Below are 24,807 nucleotides of genomic sequence, written 5' to 3'. Positions count from 1 at the left end.
TTTTCAGTGTGCCTGATGTTGCCTGCAGCTGGAGGGGTGGTAACTCCAGGCAGACGTTTGAGGAGAGGAGACTGAGCTGTTGTGGATGGTTGGTGGGGGAAGGTAACACATTCTTGGCTGTCATCCTTGCTTGATGCCTTTTCCCTTACAGCTTCTTTTCTCACTTGCTGCTTGCAGTGGGAAAACCTTGATCTTTTGATCTTCATTTTACAGAGTCGGAAGGACAAGGAAAGGCCTAAACAGAAGCACAAGAAGCATTCGGAATCACCCACCAATCTCACACTGTCCTCCACAACCATTGTCACCGAGAAGGTAATGAAAAGCATGTGTTGGATTTTTGGCAGTGCCAGCCAGGCCTGTGCCTATTCCATACTTTGCACAATCATACTTGGTGTTCATTGTGGAATTTAACCTCCTGAAAAATTGCAGGATTCGTTTTTTGTAAAGGGCAGCAGGTTTCTAGCCCTCATGGCTGTGAAGATAGGCTTGAAAATGTATATGGTGAAATCTCGAATGCTGGAGGGGAGAATGAGCAGGATGTCAGTACTCTGCCACCCTTGATGCACTGCGTATCCACCCATTGTTACTTACAGACATAGGCCTTAGCTAGACCTAAGGTTTATCCCGGGATCGTCCCTGCCGGTTCCCGGGATCCCCTGTGTGTCATTTATATGCACAGGGATGACCCCGGGACAATCCCGGGATAAACCTTAGGGCTAGCTAAGGCCACAATCAGCATGCAAAAGAAATAAATGCAGTAAATTCTTATCTCATTTCTCAGATTGCAGAATGTACTTTTTCTCTGAATATTCAAATGTGATTACTCCCATACAGGATGAGAACTCCCAGCACTGCTGATAGCTCCCATGGGAGTGGAATGAAATAAAATGGAACAGGCAACAGGAGGGGGGGGAAAAGACCGCCCCACCCATCCCAATTTGTTTCAGGTCCTAATTACTCGCATTCTCCCTACCCTCCTGACACTTCCCCAACATTGGCAGACTCCAAGCCTTGGGAATTCCATTTTGCAGCTGTCTGCTGCTGACGACATAATCGCCAAGTTAAACCCTCGAGTGATTTCAGATGCAAGTCCCAGCTCGTTCTTGAAGCACATGTTCCTGCTCTGGCCTCCTGTACCATTAATAACTTAAGAGCAGAGCTTTGCTTTCACTCTCTTTCTCTCTCTCTCTCTCTCTCTCTCTCTCTCTCTCTCTCTCTCTGCAGTTCAGTTGTAAACCAGGTGAACCGAGCAGGATCTGTTTTTACTCCTAGGGCAAGATCAAATCTGGCCCATTGGGTGAAGTAGGGAATTGCAAATGGGGCAGCAAGAGGAATTCCGTTTCATTCTATTTTCCAAGCCTCTGGCAGGTTTTCTATGGAAACTCCATCGATTGACTTGAATTTCAGGCAGTTCTGTTTGCACTGACTGCCGTGCTTTGTCAGTTGTTTGATTCAGTAAAAGCCCCCTGGATGCTTACACACATAGGTTTTTGCTCACAGGCATAATGCATAATTGGGTTTTGAAGCTGGAGATGGACACGGTACTTTTTGAAAGCAGCTTGAGCGAGGCATTGCTTTCCACAGTCAGGGTACATACATTTCTTTTGTCCTTAGGTTGCTTCTGGCCAAACAGGTTTTGCCGGGTTTTGAAACGGGCTCTGATCATGCAGTTGCCTTGCTCCATTCACAGAATTTTATGTGGAGTCCAGACAGTGTGATCTTCTGCTTGAAACTCTGCCATGTTTCCCCACCCCACCCCACTGCTTCTGCACTGCTTCTTCTGTGCAGTTAAGGAGGAAAGTCAGAAAAGCTGCACAATGTCTTTTGATTGGTAGGAGCCATCTGTCTGAAAAACCCTGTTTGCCAGAGGTGAAAGTGGGATAAGGGTACATGCTACCATCAGTAATCCCTCTTCAGACTTCATTTCCTCTTTCAAATCTTCAAAAACTTAAGACTGCATAAATGTTTTGACTTGAGAACATCCATTTTTTTTTTTTTTTTGCTCTAGACTGCAGTATAGCACAGGCACAGGCGTCTCTGTTTATTGCACAAGCGCTTGGCTGTTCCCATACAGGCATATTTTAGTTCTAGATTTCAGCTGATATTGCAGGGGGTTGTGAGATTGTAGGAGACGGTTGACTGGGAAAGAGTTCAAATATCACAAAAATGCAGCTAGTTTGAAACAAAGTGATTAAAATACGGCCAGAAGACACATCATATTTGACCCTGAAAGATGCTCCAATGAAAACAAATGCAAACCAAATCCTACTTGTGGTCCCAGCCAAATTGAGCATGATTCCTACCAAATTGCAGGATGACCCTGAGTTACGTGAAGAGCGGGATGTTCTTGCTTTCAGCACAGGGTTGTTTTGAAATGCCCTGAAACGCAGCATATTGTGGGTCCTTGCTCATCAAAGCACATGGCCTTATGTCCTACTTTACAGAGAGCAGTCCTCTATTTGAAGGGCTGCCATAGGGCAGTCTTCTATTACAAAGCATCCTCCATTTCAAGGTCTGTCTGGTCCAAGCCTGCTATAAAGATAAAGAACCATATGGAGCTAGGACAGCATGGGGCTTGAAATTGGCCACCAACTGTTAGCACCTAAACAGCAGAATGAGCAGGCAGGCACACAGGTAATCTGGTCACAGTCGTTCCCGTTATGGTGTGATATATTTCTGTTTAAGTTATGAATTCTTTCTTAATGTATATCTATACATATCAATTAGCATATGCACATTTTATGCAAATTGATGCCCTTTTTGGGGTGATGTGTAGGTTGCCACCCTAAAGGGCAGAGGAGCAGTGGAAAATATTGAATACTAGTAGTTGTTATATATAGTATGGGAATACTTCCAGAATATATTCCAGGGAAGATTTCAGGGGCAAGAGAACATAATGAATTATTTATTTATTTATTTATTACATTTCTATACTACCCAATAGCCGGAGCTCTCTGGGCAGTTCACAAAAATTAAAAACATTCAAAGTATAAAACAACAGTATAAAACCATAATATAAAATACAATATAAAAGCTCAACCAGATATAAACAGCAGCAATGCAAAATTACAAATTTAAAACACCAAGTTAAAAAATTTTATAGACTGTTAAATTGCTGGGAGAATAAAAAGGTCTTCACCTGGCGTCTAAAAGCATATAATGTAGGTGCCAAGCGAACCTCCTTAGGGAGCTCATTCCACAGCCGGGGTGCCACAGCAGAGAAGGCCCTCCTCCTGGTAGCCACCTGCCTCACTTCCTTTGGCAGGGGCTCACGGAGAAAGACCCCTGAGGATGACCTTAGGGTACATACGGAAGGAGGCGTTCCTTCAGATAGCCTGGCCCCAAGCCGTTTAGGGCTTTAAAAGTTAATACCAGCACTCTCTGCAGCTTTGTCCATGAGTGCCATCAAACAAGGACTTTTGTGTTTCAGGCACTGTTAGGGTCATAGCAGAAACTATTACGGCGTCAGGCACCAGTTCTCTGACCCTAGTGGCAATGGGACTCTTAGTCAAAGGAGGAAGTCCAAACTGGGTCAATAACACCACAGACCACAATCTTCCTGGTCTTGGGAGAGAATCAGGTGATGTCAGAGAGCCAATCCCATGCCCAGTGCTTGCTATAAAGCTCCAGGATTTGCTGTGCTCCTTCAGCAGCAGTGACGGCTGGCGGCTCCAAAGTCAGTGGGGTGGTGAATCCACTTCAGGTTTCATTTAGACCCAGTCAGAGCTCTAAAGGAGGTATGCAAAGTGTGAAGCCATTAGACTTTCCCACTAGGCTTCCTAGTAGGGAAGGACAAGAATTTTGTTTCTCTCTTTGCAAATAACACAAACATGTTGTGTATACAATCCCAAGCTTTTTTTTTTAGAAATTTTTAGGATTTTTTTTAGAAATCCCAAATTTCCAATCACATTTGAAAAACGGATATATATATATATATATTTAATGCAACTTTTGAAAGGTGCATTTTCCAAATAAATATGCATGTTTATGCTTTAGTCAAAGGGGGGGGAAGTATGCACTTTTGAAAACTATGCACGTAAATATGCACTTTTCCCATTCCAACAAGCAGAACAACAGGTCAAAAACAAAAATGGAAGCGAGCCAAAATGAGCTTCAGACTGATTTTTGGAGAATTTAGACAAGCTTGCAAATCACTGCTTCTCCCATCCCTATTTCCTTGATGGCAGCTTACTCTGTCCCAGGGACTTGCTGCCTCCCAAGCCATGGTCTTTGTCAGCACTTGGACATATGCACCTTATAAAGTGACTTACGGGCTCAGTGACCTGGAGCACCAGCAGTCTGGGATATCAGCCCCCTCCCCTGAAAGCCATAGGAGAAGGATCTTGAATTCTGGTTCTGTCAGTTTGCTCCAGCCCTCAGCCATACCGGTGTGGGACCTGGAGTATTAAAAATATCCATTGGAAAACTGTAAGTGGGACCCACTTGCTTTCACTTCTTAAAAACATTTTCTGTTTAACCATTTCACCTGAAAAACCCTCTTTCTCATTTGAATCATTCCTGAGGAAACTGCCGTCTGCCCTGAAATCCTATCCAGTTTAATTAAACTGGATAATTTTAATTGGATTTAGCCTAGCCTGAATGTGGCTTTATAATCTTGTAGGTTGGTTTAGGTTAACTCTGTTCTCTGAGGATTTGTCCAGGACAGGCCTAGCCACCTGTTTTATTCCCCGCCTCCTCCATCTTGAAACAGTGTTTATTTATCATGGAAGAATTAAAATACCAAGTATGCACCCTTTAGAGAGATTAAGTGAATGTCCATATGGTCTGAGTTGTGGGGCTCAACCTGCGTTAAGCCCACAAGCACCTCGCTATTATAGGTTAGACTAAGCATTTGGTAACATCTTAATGTCTGAAGTAAACAGTGATCAATCGTGGATTATCTGTGAAGAAACTTTTGATGTTCCTTTATTTGTGGCAGGATGTGGGCAGAGTTCACAAGAGTTTGGAGTTAGAACCATTGGGACAAACTACTGAGTTCTGCAATGTGTGAAAGAGTGTAGGCAAGTGGTTAGAAACCACATAGTATATGTTAGAGCAGCCTTCCCCAACCTGGTGCCCTCCAGATGGACTGCAATTCCCATAACTCTCAGTCAGCATTGCCATGGTGATATGTAAACAAAGAGTGGGGTGGGGCAGGATTTCAGGAAGCAAATGATGGAAGTTTAATCCTCTTGATTCAAATCAGGGCCACATACAATTACTCTAGAGTTAAAAAAAGAAAGAAAGATAAGCCTCAGCTGCCTGCTATGAAATTAAGTCAACGTATAGTGTGATCCTTTGTTGCAGCAAAAAAAGCATAAAGTCTTGTGGCAGCTTTAATGACTAACACATTTATTGTGGTATAATGTGGTAACCTTCAGTGGGCTGTTACATATACCATGAACACAGAGAGAAGGAGGTGGGGTGCGGAAATGTTTTCACAAAGTGAGGTCCAAAAGGCCAAGCAGCACAAGAGATTATTATGCGGAGCACAAGTGTGATCCAGTCAAAAGAGCAGAGTGGGTGTGACCCACACCGGACTGGTAATTAATTGGCACAGCAAGATGAATAGTTTACACATACAGTAAATACCTAAGGAGGAACAATTCTTTTCTGTAGTGAGCTAGCTAGCCATTCCCTACCCCTATTGACCACCTGATAGTATGAAATCTGAAAGTGAATTCTAAATCAGTGTGTGTGTGTATGTGTGTATGTTTCGTACTATCACGGGGGTAAAAGAAGCCATCATGGCTTCCCCACATGTGTGATGTGCGTGACCACAGTTTGTGGCCTTGATAAGAAGCCATCCCTGCCGTGCACCGTGCCAGGTTCAGATGACACAGCAACCAACACTGCATCATGGGTAATCATGTGAATAGCAAGGGCAGGGGGAGAAGCCACAGTGGGTTCTTTTACCCCCATGATCGTCCAAACCCAGTCACTAGCTTTACTCACACTGGAGTCTGTAATTTCTTGTTGGAAACTTTCAAGTCTGGACCAGTCTCCCTTGACCAGAGTTCCCCAACCTGGTCTCCTCCTGATGTTTTGGACTACTTCTGCCACCAGCCCTAGCCAGCATGGCCAATGGTCAAGGGTGATGGGGGTTGTAGTCCCTAACATCTGGAGGGTGCCAGGTTGGGGAAGGCTGCTCTAGGGCTTGTCTATACAGCTTGTTTACCCCAACTTAAATGCTCATGTTCGCATTTGAGATCACATGATGCAGCTGTCCATTCGCGATAGCGCTGGGTTTTTAACACGATGATGCGCATATTCGTAGTGGCTATTTGCTGTGACTTTTGGATCACATCCGAGTTTGCACCACATTATGGTTATGTGTCTTTGGGGAAGTTAAATCACATTTTGAAATGTGGGCAGAACTTTGAGAGTAGGACAACGTGATTGGCCGATTTCCCGAATTTCCACCTATTGGCTGCCTTGTTCCTTCATGTCATTTTAGTTTGAATTCTTTGACTCTGCGGAGCTCTGCAGAGAGAGCTTATTAAAACAAAGAGGGGGAACGGGCATCCTCCTCTGCTGCCTTGTTCCTTCCACCCCCACTCCCGGTTTGCCTGTTATATGAATCTGCAGAGGTCCGCATATAAAATTTATAGTTTCCATCATCTCTACTCCGTAGCATCTAATCTGTGTATATGCGCATGTGTGCATTTATAACTACACTATAAAAAAAATTCAGGAAATAAATTGCTGTTGCTGCTGCAGTGTGGCACTCTTTACCTATGTTCGAATCAAGGAAAATTCAGGTGTATATTTAATGAGGAGCAATCCCGTTGTTGTATAGACAGGGGCCTAGACACTCTGCAAGTTCTGTCCATAAAAGCTTCTGTCACAAGAAAAGTGTTCATTCTTTAAGGTGCCCCAAGACTTTTGTCTACTGGCAGTGACCAGATAGGTATCGTCTTGGGGAGTTTCTGAAGTAGAGTTTATGAGAATATCCCTGCCTTGGCGCTAATCCCAAGCACTTGCCAGGCAGAGAGCTCCACTCTCTAAGCATAGTAATAATAATATAGTAATATACTTTCCATAAAGTGTAATAACTAAATGCTGTACAGTGGTTAAGAGGAGACAAACCCTTCCCAAAAGGCTCATCATCTAAGACTGGAAGTAGTCTAGAACAACATTTTTGGGGTCCAACACACATCTGAGGCCCCAGCCCATGCTTTCGGCTCATCTATACCAAGCAGGATATTCCACTATGAAAGCGGTATGTAAAAGGCAGGAGCCACACCAAGCAGGATACAGCAGTATGAAAGTGGTATATAGTATGGGTCAATGGGCCCCAACAGTTGTCAGTGCACTTCAGTACTGCTATAAAGCAGCAGTGTGGCTCCTGTCTTTTATATTCCACTTTCATAGTGGAATATCCCACTTGGTGTAGATGAGCCCTTTGGTGCAACAAAGACGTGATGCAGAAGAATAATTTGCAGGGGAGACGTGTGTGGCTAGGAAGAGTTGTTTAACCCTTCCCCTTCCTTCCCCCAGTTGATGCAGCAAACATGCATTCAGAGCCCCAACTGGGTGGAAAGTGACTTGGAGGGAAGGCTGCAGGAGACCAAAGGCAGGGCGTGAGCACTCCACCTTGGGCCTGACACTTCTCCCGTGCAAATGCCCACCACCATCAGTGTGGGAGTGCATCTGGATTTCCCAAAAGTGGATCAACTGCTGAACATTTTGTTCTGGCCACTGAAAGCCCCCCCCCCCCCAAAGAGCTGAAGGTAATTTTAAAGAGAGGTTGCTGCTCACTTTCACCTAAGTTGAACGAATTTTGCAACAGTCTGTATTGCTTCTAAAAACCCACAAAACTGTTTTGATCAGAGGCAGCAGTGGGACAGTGACATATGTGCGTACACATTGGGAGCAAAACCTCTCTCCCAACACTTTAAACCCTCTCAAGAACTATTGTCTGTCTCCATCAATAGACAGGAAGGAAGAGAGAGAGAGAGGAACAAAAGGGAAGGAAAAGTTGGAAGCCAAAAGATCTTAACTTGCAAAGGGAGTTCTTATAAGACCGGTCTTCTTGCCAAGCCTGGTGCTCTCCAGATGTTTTAGACTATAATTCCCATCAGTCCCAGTGGTCAGGGACAATGGGAGTTGTAGTCCAAAACATTTGGAGGGCATCAGATTGGGGAAGGCTGCCCTATAGGAAGAAATGGTGGTGTATACAACAGAAGGAAGAGAGGGTTCCTCAAGTAGCGATCAGAAAGAGAGAACATGAGTAACAGATGAGCAAAACATAGGTTCATAAAGGCAAGAAGGTGCTAGAAGAATGAAAAAAAAGGTGTTGCAGAATAAAAAGAAGGAAACAAGGTAGATAATATGTATACACTTAAGAACTAGGAGTAGAAGTTTAAACTGAATACAGTGAGGAAAGGAAAGGAGTAGTCACTGCAGTTCAGAAAGGCAGCTAATGCTCCAGTAGCCACCCAAAAAGCTTGTGCCATGTAGTCATAAGAGCCTTTAAAAAGATTAACAGTTATGCTGTTGCACTTGTATCTTGCTTGCGGGTTCCCCATGGACAGCTGGTTGTCCACTGGGTGAGCAAAATGCTGGACTAAATGGACCCTTGGTCTGTTCCAGCATGGTTCTTCTTATGTTCTTACACCCTTCATACACAGCCTTCCCCAAAGTGATGCCTTCCAGATGTTTTGGACCGACTCCCACAAACTCTAGCCAGCAATAGTCAAGATGCTTGGAATTGTAAACATCTGGAGGGCACCGGAAGGCTGCCTCATAGCATCCAAGTCTCAATTAGTTCCATAGGTTAAATATGCACTCTGATCCTAAAACTGCAGCTTTTCTGGGAATGGTCTTGACTTTGGAGAGAAAATAAATAATCCCCCCCTCCCTACACACACACACACATCATTTCTCTCTCTCTCTCCCCCCCCCCCGCCCATTTTATAAGCCCCTACAATAATGTCCATTCTTAGATATTGTGGAGCAGGCAGCAGCATCTCCACATGGTACCTTCCACTCCACCACCATTATGGCTCCAAGAATCCTGGGAAGGGTTAAAATTGGCCATTAAGGAAATTACGCTGCAGCATAAGACAACCTGTTAGGGGGCCCAGAGTTGGAACTGCAAACAGCAGGATATCTCTCCAGGTCAGGACAAAGGTGAGGCCACGGAGATGTGCGAGAGGCCCAGGGGTAGAATGGCAAGGAGCTGTGGGGAGGGCATCGAGACAGGTCAGGATTATATGGAATTAGTACGATTTTTCCTTGGGGCCTATCAAGGGTTTCAAAATGAACACGTTCAGCATTGGAAAAAAAACCTCCACAGAGCACAGAAGACAACACCACTAGTTTTACCCTACCCTGTGCCTGCTTACCCTACCCTGTGCCTGTTTGCATTCTCTTCCCCTCCTTATTGTTTTACTATGATTTTATTAGATTGTAAGCCTATGCGGCAGGGTCTTGCTATTTACTGTTTTACTCTGTACAGCACCATGTACATTGATGGTGCTATATAAATAAATAAATAAATAAATAATAATAATAATAATAATAATAATAATAATAATAATAGTTTCAAAGAAGTGTCTGTGCGTATGCAGGTGTGCACATGCTTGCTTATACACCTGTATACACACGAACTAGGTTATTTTAATTTTCTTTATTTGTAGTAGTATTAGTATTATTTCTATAAGTGTCATTGATGTACATGGATGGCACTTTGCAGAATAATATGAACAGCAGCAGCACCAACAGCAAAGACCAATCCCCGCCCCCAAGAAGCTTACCATTTAAATTTCATTAATGGGGGAGACAACAGAAGGGAAGGGGCAGAAGTATTGGGGGATGAATATGAGCAGATGTATTTACAGCATGCTTAGGCTCAGTTTCAATTCAGATTAAGGACTAAAAGATTTATTAATATTATTACTACTAACTACGTGTATGCTGCCTCGCCCAACCGGAACCGGAAAACCGGAACCGGAACTGTCCCTTCATCTGCCTTTGATTTAACATGAGCAGCAAACAAATTAAAGTCCAAAAACACATAAAATTCAGATGAATCAATGATTTAAAATCTCATAATGTCCCACACCTCTGTGAGTCTGTCTGTTTCCTCCTGAACTGCTTTGCCAGTGTAGGTGGGTAAGATACTGTTAGAAAGCTTAGAGGGAAGGGAAGATAATAGGCTGTGCTTGGGGAACTTACAATGTTTCACCTGGGAGAGAAGCACACACCCCTCCCCAATATTCTTCCCATTTGGAATTGCCTGCTGAGCTGTCACTGCTTTAGGGAGGCATCTGTGCCTTTGTGGCATCAGCAGTCATTGCACCAATCGCCACCATCCTCTCAGACCTATTTGCATGCCTAGCAAAAACTCCTATGACTACCATGCTTGGAAGCAAAAAGCCAAGAATGAATATGCAGAATTGAGCAGCAATCAACAGTCATAAGAAGCTGCCTTCTGCTGAATCAGACCATGGGTCCATCTAGCTGAGTTTTGCTGACACTGGCCGTGTCACTCCAGAGCTTCAGGTAGGATTTTTTCTTGTCCTTTCTGAAGACGCCGGGAATCAAACCTGAGACCTTTTGCATGCATACGCTACCACTGAGCCCCTCAGCCACTTGCTCAGTCTCAGCCATCTTTACGACTATGCTTCCATATCCACAGGATGTTCACTGAGTATCCCTTGGAATACATTCATGTATAGACCAAAGGCATCCAGGGATTAAAGTGCAGAATCCTCACAACAATTTCTCAGCTTGTGGGCAGCACATATCCCACAAAATAACACAAATTTACCCCATCTTCTTTCAAGTGGCTGCTGCTGTATCTAGGCATGGCCTGGTTCCTATGTTACATTCTTCACGCAAATGAGTCCCCTGGGGAGGATCATCATCATATGATGAAGACTTTGGATAGGTGAGCTGGTGGCCTTCACTTTCAGTTACAGTTTGATTGGTCTAAATTTGCCATCAGGTTAAAAGACATTACTGGAGAGTGATACTGCAACAGCTGTGGGGAATGGAGAGTTAAAGGGGGCAAGAGGAACCGGTGAGGAAGTGAACAATGGCTTTCAGAGGGAGAAGGTGCCAGCAGCAATGTTGGCTCCAGGATTTTGGAGGCCTGGGGCACAGCACCTGCACTGGGTCACCTAGCCTGGGAGAGGCTGGGCGTGCAAACTAAGAATTCTCTTTGGATGCATTAGATTTTGGGTACTCTGAAAGTGGAAGTGGTTGTGCTGTCAGGTTGGTGAACCCAGTGGCTGGTCTTGGGGCCATGTGAATGACCAACTGTACTACTGCTTGGAGCCAACCCTGGGTACCAGGCAGAAGAGCTACGATGGGAACGCTGGCCCTTGAAAACCTCACCAAGGCAGTCTGGATAATTGTGGTCATATAGTAAATTTCCTCAGACTGTTAAGAGGTTAGAGGTTAAGGAGCATTAACCGGTTTCTCAGACCAGCTTGTGTTCCCATGAGAACTACATCAGTTACGAATGAACAGGGAGGATATATATATTTGCAAATACAATAATGACAACCCAATAAAGGTGGGGAGAAAAGAAAGAAAGGCCATATAATAAAACTGGTCTATACATAGCAATAATAACACAGAAGCGGAAGTGGACGCTCCTATGGCTACTGGGAATAAAGGAGTCAAGGCAGCTCCTGTTGCTAAGAAGCCAGATATGACTCCAGAACAGATGCTGGGGAGTGTCAGAGAGCTGATAAGGGATGAGCTACAAACATTCCATAAGGAAGAAGAAGCAGCTAGAGAAAAACTGCTGCAAAGAGTGGAAGAGAAGATGAGAGAAGCTATTAAAGAAGTTAAGAAAGACACACAAGTTTTGCAGACAAAAGTGGCAGAAATGCAAAGAAAGTCTTTGATTCAAGATCAGAAGCTGGAAGAATATGAGGTTAGATTTGAACAATGGGAGCAAAGAATAATTTTTTTACAGGATCGGGAGCGCCGTTGCAATCTTCACATCAGATGGGTCCCTGAGGTTTCAGGTGAGAACCCTAAAGTTCTGAGAGGCATGATCCTGGAATGGTTGGGGACTGTGAACAAAGAGCTGGGATGGGAAGAAGCTGATCTGGAACATGTCTACAGAATGGGCCCCAGAAGGAGTATGTACCCAAGAGACATTATCATAAGATTTGCAAGCTCTTTCAAAAAAGACCAACTGATGAAAGCAATAAGGCTGGTTCCTGGGTTGCTGGTGTTCAAATCAAATCCAATTCAAGTTTTCAACGATTTTTGCCCAGAAACCATTAGTTGGAGGAGGAGTGTGAAACCATGCACTGTGGTTTTGCAGAGAGCTAGAATAAGCTACAGCTGGCGGTACCCAGTGTTTTTGAAGTTTGCATATGGGGGACGCCATCACAGAATAACATCGGCTTCGCAAGGATGTGCATTGTTGCGGGACTTGGGGCTGATCCAAGGCAACAAAGAGATGGAAAACAAGGAGGTGGAATCTGAAACAGAAGAAGGAGCAGTTGGAGGTGTCGCTGTAGGGAATGCAGAGAAGTGAGAAGAGAGAAGAAGACTGACCGGGAGTGGGGACTGGAGGTTGCCAGATACCGGGAGTTGTCACACACACCCCAAGGGTAGAATTGCCATGCGGGAGGTTGGACACCTCCAGAGAAGAAAGGGGGGGAAGGGCTTAAATGTGGGGATGGGTGAGGGTGGGTGGGAGAAGAGGGGGGAATGTATGTATATGTATGTTGTTGTTTTTTCACTAGAGGACCATTTGAAAGAAAAGACAATAATTATATGGAGAATGGAATGAGAATTTGATTCTATCTTTCCTCTCTCATCTCACACTATTGCCCCGCTCGTGCTCTTCGCTCCTCTAATGCCATGTTTCTCACCTGCCCAAGGGTCTCTACTTCCCTTGCTCGGCTTCGTCCATTTTCTTCTGCTGCCCCTTACGCCTGGAACGCTCTTCCAGAACATTTGAGAACTACAAGTTTAATCGCAGCTTTTAAAGCTCAGCTAAAAACTTTTCTTTTTTCTAAAGCTTTTAAAACTTGATTTTGTTCTGACTTTTATACTGTTAGTTTTACTCTACCCTGTGCCTGTTTGGTGCATTCTCTTCCCCTTCTTATTGTTTTATTATGATTTTATTAGAATGTAAGCCTTTGCGGAGGGTTTTGCTATTTTATTGTTTTACTCTGTACAGCACCATGTACATTGATGGTGCTATATAAATAAATAAATAAATAAATAAATAATAGTAGTAGTTAAACGTCAAAGGGTTAGGAACAGTGTTAAAAAGACGGAGAATAGAAGCTTTATTGAACAGAGATAAAGCGGATATTATATTTTTACAAGAAACGCATCAAGTTAAAGAAGGAGTTAACGAACTTAAATTGAGGTGGGCAACCACGTATGAAACAGCATATGGATCGTCAAAGTCTAGGGGTGTAGCGGTGATAATCTCGAAGAAATGTGGTTTTAATGTGTTACAAGTAAAGAAGGATACAAGGGGGAAATTTATAATAATTCAAGGAGAAGTGGGCCGAGAAAAGTACACATCGGTGAATATATACGCCCCGAATGAGAATCAGATGGAGTTTTACGAACAAGTGTTTATTTATTTATTACATTTCTATACTGCCCAATAGCCGAAGCTATTGGTCTGCAAAATGGATCAACAATAATGGCTGGAGATTTTGATATGGTTATAGATAAAAAGAAAGATAAGGTGAAGCCTACAGCACAAGAAAAACGTAAAAATATTACAGGGTTATATAAAATTATGGAAAGAAATGAGATGCAAGACATGTGGAGGTGGATTAAAGGGCATGAATCAAAGTACACATACTTTTCCTCCACTCATAATAATTATTCTAGAATAGATTACATTTTTGTATCAAAGAGTTTAGTGTTGAAATTAATAAATACAGAAATATGGATAATCAAAGTTACGGATCATGCTTTAGTTAATGTAGATATCGAAATACAGAAGGATTATAGGGATGCTAGAAGATGGAGATTAGATAACAGATTACTTAATGGGGGGAAATTATGAAGAAAATAGAGAAAGAAATGGAGGATATTTGGGCAATCAATGACACAGGACAATGTACCCAAGCAATATTATGGGATTCGATGAAAGCTGTTGCTAGAGGGATTTGTATTAGGGGGACGTGTAGGATGAGGAGACAATAAGATGAGAAAGCAAAGGAATTAGAGAAGGAGATTAAAAAATTGGAGGGGGAATATATTAAAAATAGAGATAAGCATTCATATGTGCAACTGCAGGCAAAGAGGAAGGAATGGGAGGAAAGGAACATTGAGGAAATACAAAAGAACTTGCTATATTTAAAAAGAGAATTTTTTGAACATAGTAATAAGAGTTCTAAATGGCTGGCCAGATCAGTGCAATCAAAGAAGAGTGGGAACTTAATTGGAGTAATTAAGAATAAAGCAGGGAAGAATTGTAATTTGATGAAAGAAAAGTTAGAAATTTTTTGAATTTTTTATCAGGAACTGTATACATCGGAGAGTAAATCAAGGGGAAAAAATTGAGGAATATATAAAGGAACACTGGAAAATAAAGCTACAGGATGAAGATAGAAAGGAGATGGATCGAATAGTGACGGACAAGGAAATAGAGGAGGTTATTGATGGGCTAAAAGGGGGGAAGTCACCAGGATTAGATGGATTGGGACCAGAATATTATAAAATATTTAAAAGAATGTTGATACCTAAGTTAGTAGTGTTATATAATAGGGTACAAGAAGGGGAAGCGATCCCACCATTGTGGGAACAATCATTGATAGTGTTAATACCAAAACCAGAGAAAGACCCGACAGATCCCGGGTCGTATAGGCCCATCTCGTTATTGAATCAAGACGCAAAAATATTGACAGCAATTATGGCTAAAAGGATGAATAAGTTTATAGCTAATTTTATTAAAAGAGACCAGTGCGGGTTTGTAGCAGGAAGACAGATGTCTAATTTAATTGGAAGGGTACTTAATACAATAGACATAATTGGGAGAAATAAATTTAAAGCAGGGTTGATAGCCTTAGATATTTTTAAAGCCTTTGATTGCATGGAATGGCCAGCGCTAAAAATGATAATAGAAAGATTGGGATTTGGTGAGAGATTTAAAGGTATGATAAACAAGTTATATAAAAAAAATAGTGCATGGGTACAGGTAAATGATGGGTTGACAGAACGAATTTTCCTAACCCGAGGTACACGGCAAGGATGTCCCCTTTCCCCGATTTTATTTGCATTAGTAATAGAAACATTGGCAATAATGATTAGAAAAGATGAAAGTATCAAAGGGATAGGAAGTAGAGAGAAACCAAAATAAGTTTGTGGGAATGGAAAGGGTTAAACAACATCTGAAGGAGTTTGGAGGAATGACAGGTCTACAGATTAATTGGCCTAAAGCAGAAATGATGTTATTTAATTATAATAAGTAACAAATACAGGAGGGGATAAGTAGAAATGTAAAGATTAAAGTGAGGAGGTCTATTAAATATCTGGGAGTATATATAACTGAGGATTGAAAGGATTTGGGAGAGAAATTTTTTGAAGGGCTAAAACAGGAGATTAAGAAAAAGATGGAGGAATTTAGGAAAATAAGATTATCATGGTTTGGAAGAATAGCAATTATAAAAATGAAGATCATACCAAAGATTATTTTTTTGTTTAGAATGTTACCAATTAAAGTGTCGGAAGCAAAAGTGAAATATTGGCAAACAGTAGATAATAATTATGGTAATGGGGATAAGAAAGCAAGGATCAATAAGAATATATGGTATGAATCTCCAAAAGTGGGAGGATTGGGTCTCCCTAATATAAAGTGGTATTACATTGCAAATCAATTAAGTTATGTGATAGAGAGGATGATAGGAAATAAAGATTTGGAATGGTTAGAATGGGAGAGGCAAGAGAAGAAGTATAGGTTGGAGAACATTTTTTATATAATTTTTAAAAAAGAAAGAAATGGGAACAGAGAGCCCCCTGATGAAAAATATAATAGAGATTTGGTCCAAACATAAAGAAAAATTAATGCCAAAGATATCACCCCTAACACCAGTGGTGATGATGGGGAATTTCCCAGAGAATTTGAAGAAAGAATTGGAGAAAGATTTAAGGGAAAAGGGAATAAATAAATTAAAAGATTGGATGAAGGAAATGGACAAAGACAAAATAAAAGAGTTAGTAAGAGAGAGGCAAAATGCTTAGATGGAGGCACCACAACTAGAACAATGGACAAAAAAGTGGAAAGAGGAAAATATAGAGTGTACAGAAACGGAAAGGTTGATTTTACAAAGAGAAAACAAAAATGGAAAGTTAGTTGGTAGGGGTATAAAGAGTGTGGTGTATAAGATACTAATGAGCATGGAAAAACAACAAGAACATGTTAAAATGATATGGGACCAAGATATGGTAGGACAGTTAAGTGGTCAAGAGTGGGGGAAGATATGGAGTCAACGTATATTAAAGAGTATGTCGACAAGAATAAAAGAAAATTACTACAAATTAGTATGGTGGTGGTATTTAACACCAGATAGATTACACCAGATAGATAAGAAATATTCAGTAAATTGTTGGAGAGGGTGTCAGGAAATAGGTACGTATTTTCATATGTGGTGGGATTGTAAAAATATTCAGAAGTTTTTGGAAATGGTATTTAAAGAAATAAATCAAATAATGGGATGGAAGGTAGAAATAGGCCCAAAGATAGCATTGTTATCAATATATGAAGGGGTCCAATGTATGCAAAATAGTAAAGAATTAATAACAAATTTACTAACAGCAGCTAGACTGATAATTGCTAGGAATTGGAAAGAACAAAGAGAATATAAAATAGAAGAATGGTATAAAGAAGTCTGGGAGATTGCTATTAATGATAGGCTAACGGGGTGTATGAAAGTTAGGAAAGGAATATTAATGCTGAACGATTTTGAGGAGATTTGGAAACCATTTGTCAAATTTGTATTAGGAAAAGGGAAAGGGTGTAAACCGTTACAAGATGTGTTACAATTTTGGAGTGGAGAATAATGGTCCCAGGGGGTGGGTTGCACTTTTTATTATTATCATTTTTATTATGGTTATTATTATTATCATTATTATTGTTGTTGTTAGTGTTATTATCATTATTAGATTATTGTATTAAGTAGGTTTTTTCCTTTGTTCTTTATCGTTATTATTGTAATAAAAATAAAAAATATATCTAAAAAAAGAGAACTACATCAGTTACGCATGAACAAGCAGGAGATATATATATATATATATATATATATATATATATATATATATTGCAAATACAATAATGACCACCCAATAAAGGTGGGGAGAAAAGTAAGAAAGGCCATATAATAAAACTGATCTACACATAGGATTAATTTACGTCACCCTTGATATAGAAAAAGAAAAAAGAAGAAAGAAAATGAGGTGGAGGAGAATATAACACTTTCTTTGTAAATATGTACCTCAAAATAATCACCCCATATACTGAAATAAGCATCCATATGAAATTGACAGCTATAGGAGATAACATTCAAATGTAGCAAGAGCAGTAAGATCTTCTGACCATTGAATGATAGGTGGTGGGATTTATCCTTCCAGGCTTGAAGTATAAGTCTCTGTGCAACTGTAAGGGCTCTTGGAATCCACTTTTCCTGTCCACCTGTTACTCCCTACATCACAGAGATGTAATTTAAAAGCACAAGGACATTTGCTGTTATCATAGATTTTTCAAGGAGAAAATGTATACAATCGATGACTTCTGGCCAAAAGAAGCCTCTACAGGACATCCCCACATCATGTGCCTCAATGAGGCATTGTCCTCATTAAGGTGGGATATAAATGTAATAAAATAAATAAATAAATAAACTAACTGCCAGCATCTGGCAGTGCTAGTTAGCCTCTTAACAAGTCTCTGTGGTGTCCAATATACGCGAAAGATCCATTTTTATTGAATCGGCCTCAATTTTAAATCTACAGAAACTGTACATATGGAAGCTAAGGCAACTTTCCATGGATTAGGCTGTACAGATCATTCCCAGGTGGGGCAAATATGATAGGGCTGCTCCTACATGGATTGGTCCTGTGCAGGTGCCTCAGCAAGCAAGCATCAGAGTGCAGGACAAGGGGAGAAAAATACCACCTGATGCCCAAAACCTAGGAAATGCATCTGTCCAGCATGGCCTATGGCTTGATGTAGCCCAACACATCTGGAGGGTGCTGGGATAGGGAAGGCTGATTTAGGCCATTTGGTGAGTTGGTACGTCTTGTCGGAATTCTAGGCTAGGCTCCAATAACCCTATTAAATACCAGACTGGCCACACACAAGTTCAATATGTGGCTTTGGGATTGGAAGCGGTTCAGTCCTTTCAATGTACAGCTCCTTTGAGATGGGCCCTGGACCATCACTAAAAAGAAATTTCAATATTTGAGGGGAGTTGTGGGGTACCCAGTGAGATTCATTACAGTCTTTGCTCTCTTGGCCATCCTGTTGACTGACCTCCGTCCTTGCAAGGAATGATGGGATATCTATTTCTGGGATGGAGTGTTTGGAGGCGGTCATATAGGAAAGATTGTAGCTGCTTCTTTACAGTGGCGTGGAAACCCAACCCCCGCCCCCGACACCCCTCCCTCCTTCCCTCTCCCCGATGTTCTCCTGGCTTATATGAGTGCAATTAGACTCTCTCTTTCATCACCCATGGAGTCGCCCCATTCAGGGAGCTGTCTGGAGCTGACATGCTAAGAAGATTATTCTCAAGGTCTCAGTGAAACTTAAAACCTGGCTGCTTAGCTTGGCTTGTAGACAATTAACCCACTGTTTCCTTTTTTAAAAAAAAGAGCCTCATCAGAACGTAGTCGCGTGTAAGACAGTGGGGGAAAGGGCCTTGGCCGAAACAGGCGGCCCAGTCCATTTTGGTACCTTAGGTGCAAGATGACAACCCTACCCCATGCATACATCTTAATTAACAAGGGACAGAATCCACCAGGAAGTTTTCCTGCACAAGTCCCACTGAAACATGCGGGCCCTGTGCAAGAATACGGTACTTTGTTTCACTGATATGTAGGCAGGAGAACTTCCCGGTGGATCCTAATCCAGGTTAGATAGTGGGAAGGGCTGGTGCCTTTCTGATCTTCCTCCTTAACCACCAAAATGGCTTAAGGTTGAACTGTTTGGGCTAGGGAGGGAGGTTGCCTTCCATGAAAGCTGTCATGCACACACACACACACACTGTCCCTGCTGCCTGTGCTTATTGGTGATGCAACATTTCACCATTTTGTAGTCGCGTCTTGCAAAAAACAACAACAAATTCCTGTGCTCAACTGAGGATTGAACTGACCAGTCTTGGCACGGGCGGTGTCGCCATCTTGTGAATGGGGTAACCAGTTGTGCTTCAGCAAATGCCAGTTCCTTGACCAAAAAAAAAAAAAGCAGTGTCTTGAAAGCTTGCCAGTAGATGTGCAGCCATTTGTGGTCTCAAGACACGCCGGACTATTTGGAACTACATTCTTGTGGCGACCGCTTTAAATGTCTAAAAAAAATCTCTAACCTCATTTATCAATCTCTAGGAAGCCTTCTTTTTTCAGGGGAGTCTGAATTCTGAATTCAATTGGATCGGCGTCTGTATGGCTGAAGAAAGTGCAAGAGCAAGTGCGTAGCCCTGGGCTTACAACGCAGTGCCAACAATGCCAATTGCCTCTTTTGGATTGGCTGGGAAAGAGAGAGTTGGGGGCGCAGTTGCTAAGGCAGCCGAGTTGGCATTCTGTGCCAATATGCAAACAAGCAGGTTATTTCGAAGCCTGTTAAGTGAAAATCAGTTCAAGCTTTACTTTTAAAGCCAACTGAAGTGAGAGAGAGAGAGAGAGAGAGAGAGAGAGAGAGAGAGAGAGATATGTTTTCCATCTTGTTTTTTGGGGGGCAGTCTTGTTTCTGTTCCTCATTGATTTCTTGTCTCATCTCAGAAAGGATAACCTAGTACTGGAAAACTCAGTGGTAGAGAACCGGCTTTGCATACAGTAGCCCCAGGTTCAATCCTGACTTCTGCAGGTAAGGCTGGAAAAACACCTGCCTGAAACCCAGGAGAGCCACTAACAGCCAGTGTCAACAATACTGGGCTACATGGGCCAGTGGTCTGACTTCGCATAAGCCAGCTTCCAATGTTACTCTGTCCTCCGTTACACTTGGGGGATAATAGAATCAAAGACTAGCAGAGTTGGAAGGGGCCTACAAGGCCATGAGTCCAACCCCCTGTTCAATGCAGGAATCCACCCTTAAAGCTTCCCTGACAGATGGTTGTCCAGCTGCCTCTTGAAGGCCTCTAGTGTGGGAGAGCCCACAACCTCCCTAGGTAACTGATTCCATTGTCTTACTGCTCTAACAGTCAGAGAGTTTTTCCTGATGTCCAGCTAGAATCTGGCTTCCTTTAACTTGAGCCCGTTATTCCGTGTCCTGCACTCTGGGAGGATCGAGAAGAGATCCATACACTGACCTCTCTTCCCTTGACTGGTGTTTAACTGAGGTCCTCATCTACCCATGCCAGAAAAGAATAAGGTGGTAGATTGGACCATATCACTCCAGAATACAGTTTTGATCCTCCCCCAAGTAAAAACAAAACCAAACTGCAGATAGAAAACTAGCATATTGACGAGCCAAGATATTTATCTATCATGCTGGTTCTCTGTTTACAGGGAAGGTTTAGCAGAGGGGAGCATTCGAAAATGGTCTCCTCTCACTTGCTGCCTGAAGTGGTGCAGCCCATCCTGCCATCTGATTCTGCTGCATATGCAGACCAGACCTAAACCAGCATCCTTTCCCTCAGTGCTGGATGCCTCCTGGATATCCCCCCACCTGCTGCACGAACTGCAAACTTTCTGATTCCTTGTTGGCAGGCATTCAGCACAGTGCCACAAATGGAGAGCCTCCAACATCTGGCTCTCCAAATCCATCCCCTACTCCTCTCTCAATTGCTTCCTTTGGTTCATGTTCCCTCCCCAGTCTTCATCATAATCCAGGTCAGGAGGCTGTGATAGAGGAAGAGGTATTTTAATTGGATGCTGTCATGCCATAGGCGGAGTTCCCACTGGGCTTCCTAATGTCACCCGAGATTCCAGCTGACCTAAATCCTTTTGGATATAAAATCAGTATGAGAAAGAGATTTAAAGAGGGCTTAATTTCCAAAATGAGAAATGCTTACAGTTCAAGCATGCCTGGGAGTCATCCTGCCCTGACTAACTCGAAAGCTCTGTGGCCCATCCTCAGGGATTGGTTAGTTGTGCTTATACCAGTGCGATAGGAGGAATATTCTACACATGCTCAGAGGTGCTCTTTTTTTCATGACTGTTTCACACTTCTCAGAGCACTATCTTTACATACATAACACATACATACATACCCCTTCTAAAACTGTTTCCCAATCTCAAATTAAGCCCTGATTTCATACACACACACACACACACACACACACACACACACACACACACACACACTTTTGCACATGTAAGGACACAAAAATAGGCTTGCTGGATTAGACCAAGGATCCTTATAGTCCAGCATTTTTTTCCATCACTATCCAACTGGATGCCTTGGGGAAGCTCACAAGCAGAATGCGAGGGAGATATCTGTTGAATCTAGCAGTCAGGTATCAGTCCAAATAATAAATGAATCTGACCGTTTGGTTTTGCTCAGTTTCTCATTTTTCCAACCTTAAAAGGCATCGTGAAAATTCGTATGCATTTTTGTGACCATTTCCCCTAATACACACATTTTTGTATGCAGCTTTGCCTGATATATGAAGATTTTGCAAGCACTTTCCCCTAATGCAATGCATTTTATGTTATTTTCACTAGTATGTGATTTGTGTGTGTGCATTTTTTGATTGGAGAACTGCATTGCAGTGTTAGGGAAAGTGTGAGTATCACAGTAAGTACGAATTAAGCAAGTCTGCATTAAAATGCAAATGGAGTGAATTTCTCCCCCATCCTTAGCCATGACTCAGAACATGGAGGTTCCATCATTTGTCTAATGTTTTTCTATATAATTTTATATACTTCGCTGTGTATTTGATTTGCGTTTCATTGCACAACCTGCATATGACAACTTTCTTATTTATTTATTTATTATCTTCAGCTGTATTGCCCGATAGCTGAAGCTCTCAGGGAAGCTCTCAGGGCGGTTCACAACGTTTTTAAAAATTATTGTGATTCATAGTTGCAATTTGTGCCTTTACCCTTGCGCCAATGGCCGGGGACTTTAAAGCCGACATTGGTGCAGGGGTGGGGGGGATGCACAATTTAAAGAGGCTCTGGAAATTGTGCCCTTCCCCCCTGTTGCATTATTGTCGGCCGGCGTTTATACAGGAAGGGGGAAGTGTATGATTTCAGAACACGGGTGGCTGCTGAGCTCTCACCAAGCCAAGGTGAGCCTCAGAAGGGGCTTGTGTGGCTGGTGAGTGGGGGCCGATGACAGCTGCAATGGGGCAAGCGCCCCCCCGAAGCTGGCGCAGGTGAGTTCGCTCACCCCTAGCCATTATGTGGCTAGCCACATCCTCTGTGGGAGCGCTTTTGTGATGGTGCCCACAGCTGTTTCTCAAATTCCCAAATGTGCCCACTGGTCCAAAATGGTTGGACTCCCCTGATGTAGCCCACTATTGTTTGGTTGAAGTGGCAGAGGCCCTCCAAGGTTTCAGATGGGCTTTATTTCCACCTGTGCTACATGAGATGCTTTTAACCAAAAATGCTGGTCTCCTGAAATTCATTTTGACTTGCAGCAAGACCCATTTTTAATTTGCGTTGTTGTTTTTTAATGATGGTGGTGTCGCACTTCTTGGTTTCTTGGTTTTGTTGAAAAACACATTGCATTACGAAGGGTAGTCTAAAAGTATTTTAATATCAAGGCTTCCAAGGGAGAGAAGCTGGAGGTCAACTGCACTGCAGGGGCCGCAGGTAAGAAGGAGCACAGTGTACCTTGCTATTTACTGTGTAATCTGTACAGCACCATGTACATTGATGGTGCTATATAAATAAATAATAATAATAATATGGGAGCAAAAAAAAGGAGGACACCCTTGGCGTAGGGCAGGGCAGGGAAGACTTCACGGTTATCAGATCTGTTTTGCTTTCTATGCAAACCTCAAAATCCACCACCCGGAGCCAGGTCAAAAAGGGTGTACACTTAGAATTTAAGAAAGGGTGCTTCTGAGCTCATTCGGAATCCAGGAATTTGGTTCAGTACTATAACTGAATTGAACTTGCAGCTCGAATGACCATACAAGCAAAACATGAGTTTGCTGAAGTTCCCCAAATTCCCTCTCAAACCTCGTTCCTTCTTACATCCAAACCAGATCATTATCTTCATGGTTTTTTTTCCACAAACAAATCTGTGTGTATTTTTATGTATATTTTCCCAAAGGTACACATCAATTGTGCACATCTTTTAGCTGTATGCATTCCTCTCCCATTGATTAAAGCGTGTCCGTGTGCATTTTTCAATAGTACTCATTTTTATGCGTATTTTTCAAATGTACGCGTGCCGCCAAACCCCTTTTTTGGAGCACGGGGAAGCCTCGAAACACATTGCAATCTCAGGAATGTCCAGACTTCGACCACAGATTGTGTTTGAGTTCATGTTTGGTCCAGAAGGTATGAACTGGGTAAATCCTGACCAAACAAAAAATTGAAATGAAGCTATCATATATCTGTACGTGCAAACCTGCTTCAGTGAACTCACTGGCTTCCTTTGAGTTCTATGGGAGACAGGAAGCAGGCTGCATTTGGAGATACTGGTAAATCCAGGGATAGTGAGCGAGTGTCCCCAAGAGCCATAGAAGTGAATTCTGGGAAAATTCAGCTGTGCTCCCGCAAAAGGGGTACAAATCAGAACAAGACGGGGTCCTTCTTTTCACGGAGCTAGGAAACCTATGTCTGGGATATACCACTTCAGACTGCAGGGTATGTGTGCATAAAAGTAAGAGAGAGACAGAGGGAGATGATTGAAGGTTCCTCCATGCAAAAATTCCCTCCACTTAGAAAGTTAGCATTTCAAGGAGAACATAACCCTGACACACTAATTTTCTATGTGTTTGGATTTAGAAAATAATAACCATGTAGAAGTATTTGATCATGTGAGCACCTGCCTGCAGTCTGCATTAACCCTTCTCACTGACATACTGGTTCTCTATGTGGAGAAGGACCATTTCATAAATCCGACACGTGCACACACAACCTAGACCAGCGTTCCAGATGTTTTGGGCTTCGACTCCCATCAACCCCAGCCAGCGTAGCTAATGGCCAGGAATCCTTGGAGTTGTCATCCAGAAGACCTGGAGGGCACCAGCTGGTTGGGGAAGACTGACCTAGACTCAGGTTGACCACTTTAGTGAGAACGAGGCTAAGGTGGTTTTGAGCCACGTAATTCGCCACTCCGATCAGTCGACTCAGCATTCTGGGTGGCACACAGTTCCTAACTTTGGGGAGGCGGTTTGGATTGCTTTCTTCCGACAAGTATGGACAGCCCCCTCTAACAGACGTCATGTCTAACCAACACACTGCTCTTCGCTCAGTGACACATGGCTTTTGTTCATTGTTTCACTGCATCCCTTTTGTTTTGTTTGTACACAGTGGCAGGCGGGGGGGGGGGGGGAGGACTTTCGTCAGCATTTGATTGTTTATTGTTCTTCCTCTCTCCTCCTGCTATCAGAAGTCCTAGTCTAATCCGAGGCACACAATTCTTCTGCCAGTGGTTTTTCCTGCTCCCCCCACCCCCCGCATTTAGCTTACTCGCTTCCTCTAGTCTCAGTCATTCCTTGTAGCAGTTCATCTCACAAGCCAGAACACAGGAGA

At 42.6% G+C, this 24,807-nt stretch overlaps 1 protein-coding gene across 3 annotated transcripts in view; it reads left to right on the top strand.

Annotated features, from left to right (window-relative positions):
- Window positions 1–24,807, top strand: part of MLLT6 (MLLT6, PHD finger containing) — a 119,470-nt gene that overhangs the window by 60,679 nt on the left and 33,984 nt on the right. For all 3 annotated transcript variants that reach the window (XM_063138509.1, XM_063138510.1, XM_063138508.1), the window contains exon 8: window positions 214–312. In XM_063138509.1, coding sequence (XP_062994579.1) covers window positions 214–312 — 99 coding nt within the window. The remainder of the gene's footprint in view (window positions 1–213; window positions 313–24,807) is intronic.

The sequence above is a fragment of the Elgaria multicarinata genome, chromosome 11, assembly GCF_023053635.1.
Source record: "Elgaria multicarinata webbii isolate HBS135686 ecotype San Diego chromosome 11, rElgMul1.1.pri, whole genome shotgun sequence".
Taxonomy (NCBI): Eukaryota; Metazoa; Chordata; class Lepidosauria; order Squamata; family Anguidae; genus Elgaria; species Elgaria multicarinata.
This window is presented reverse-complemented; position numbering and strand designations above follow the sequence as displayed.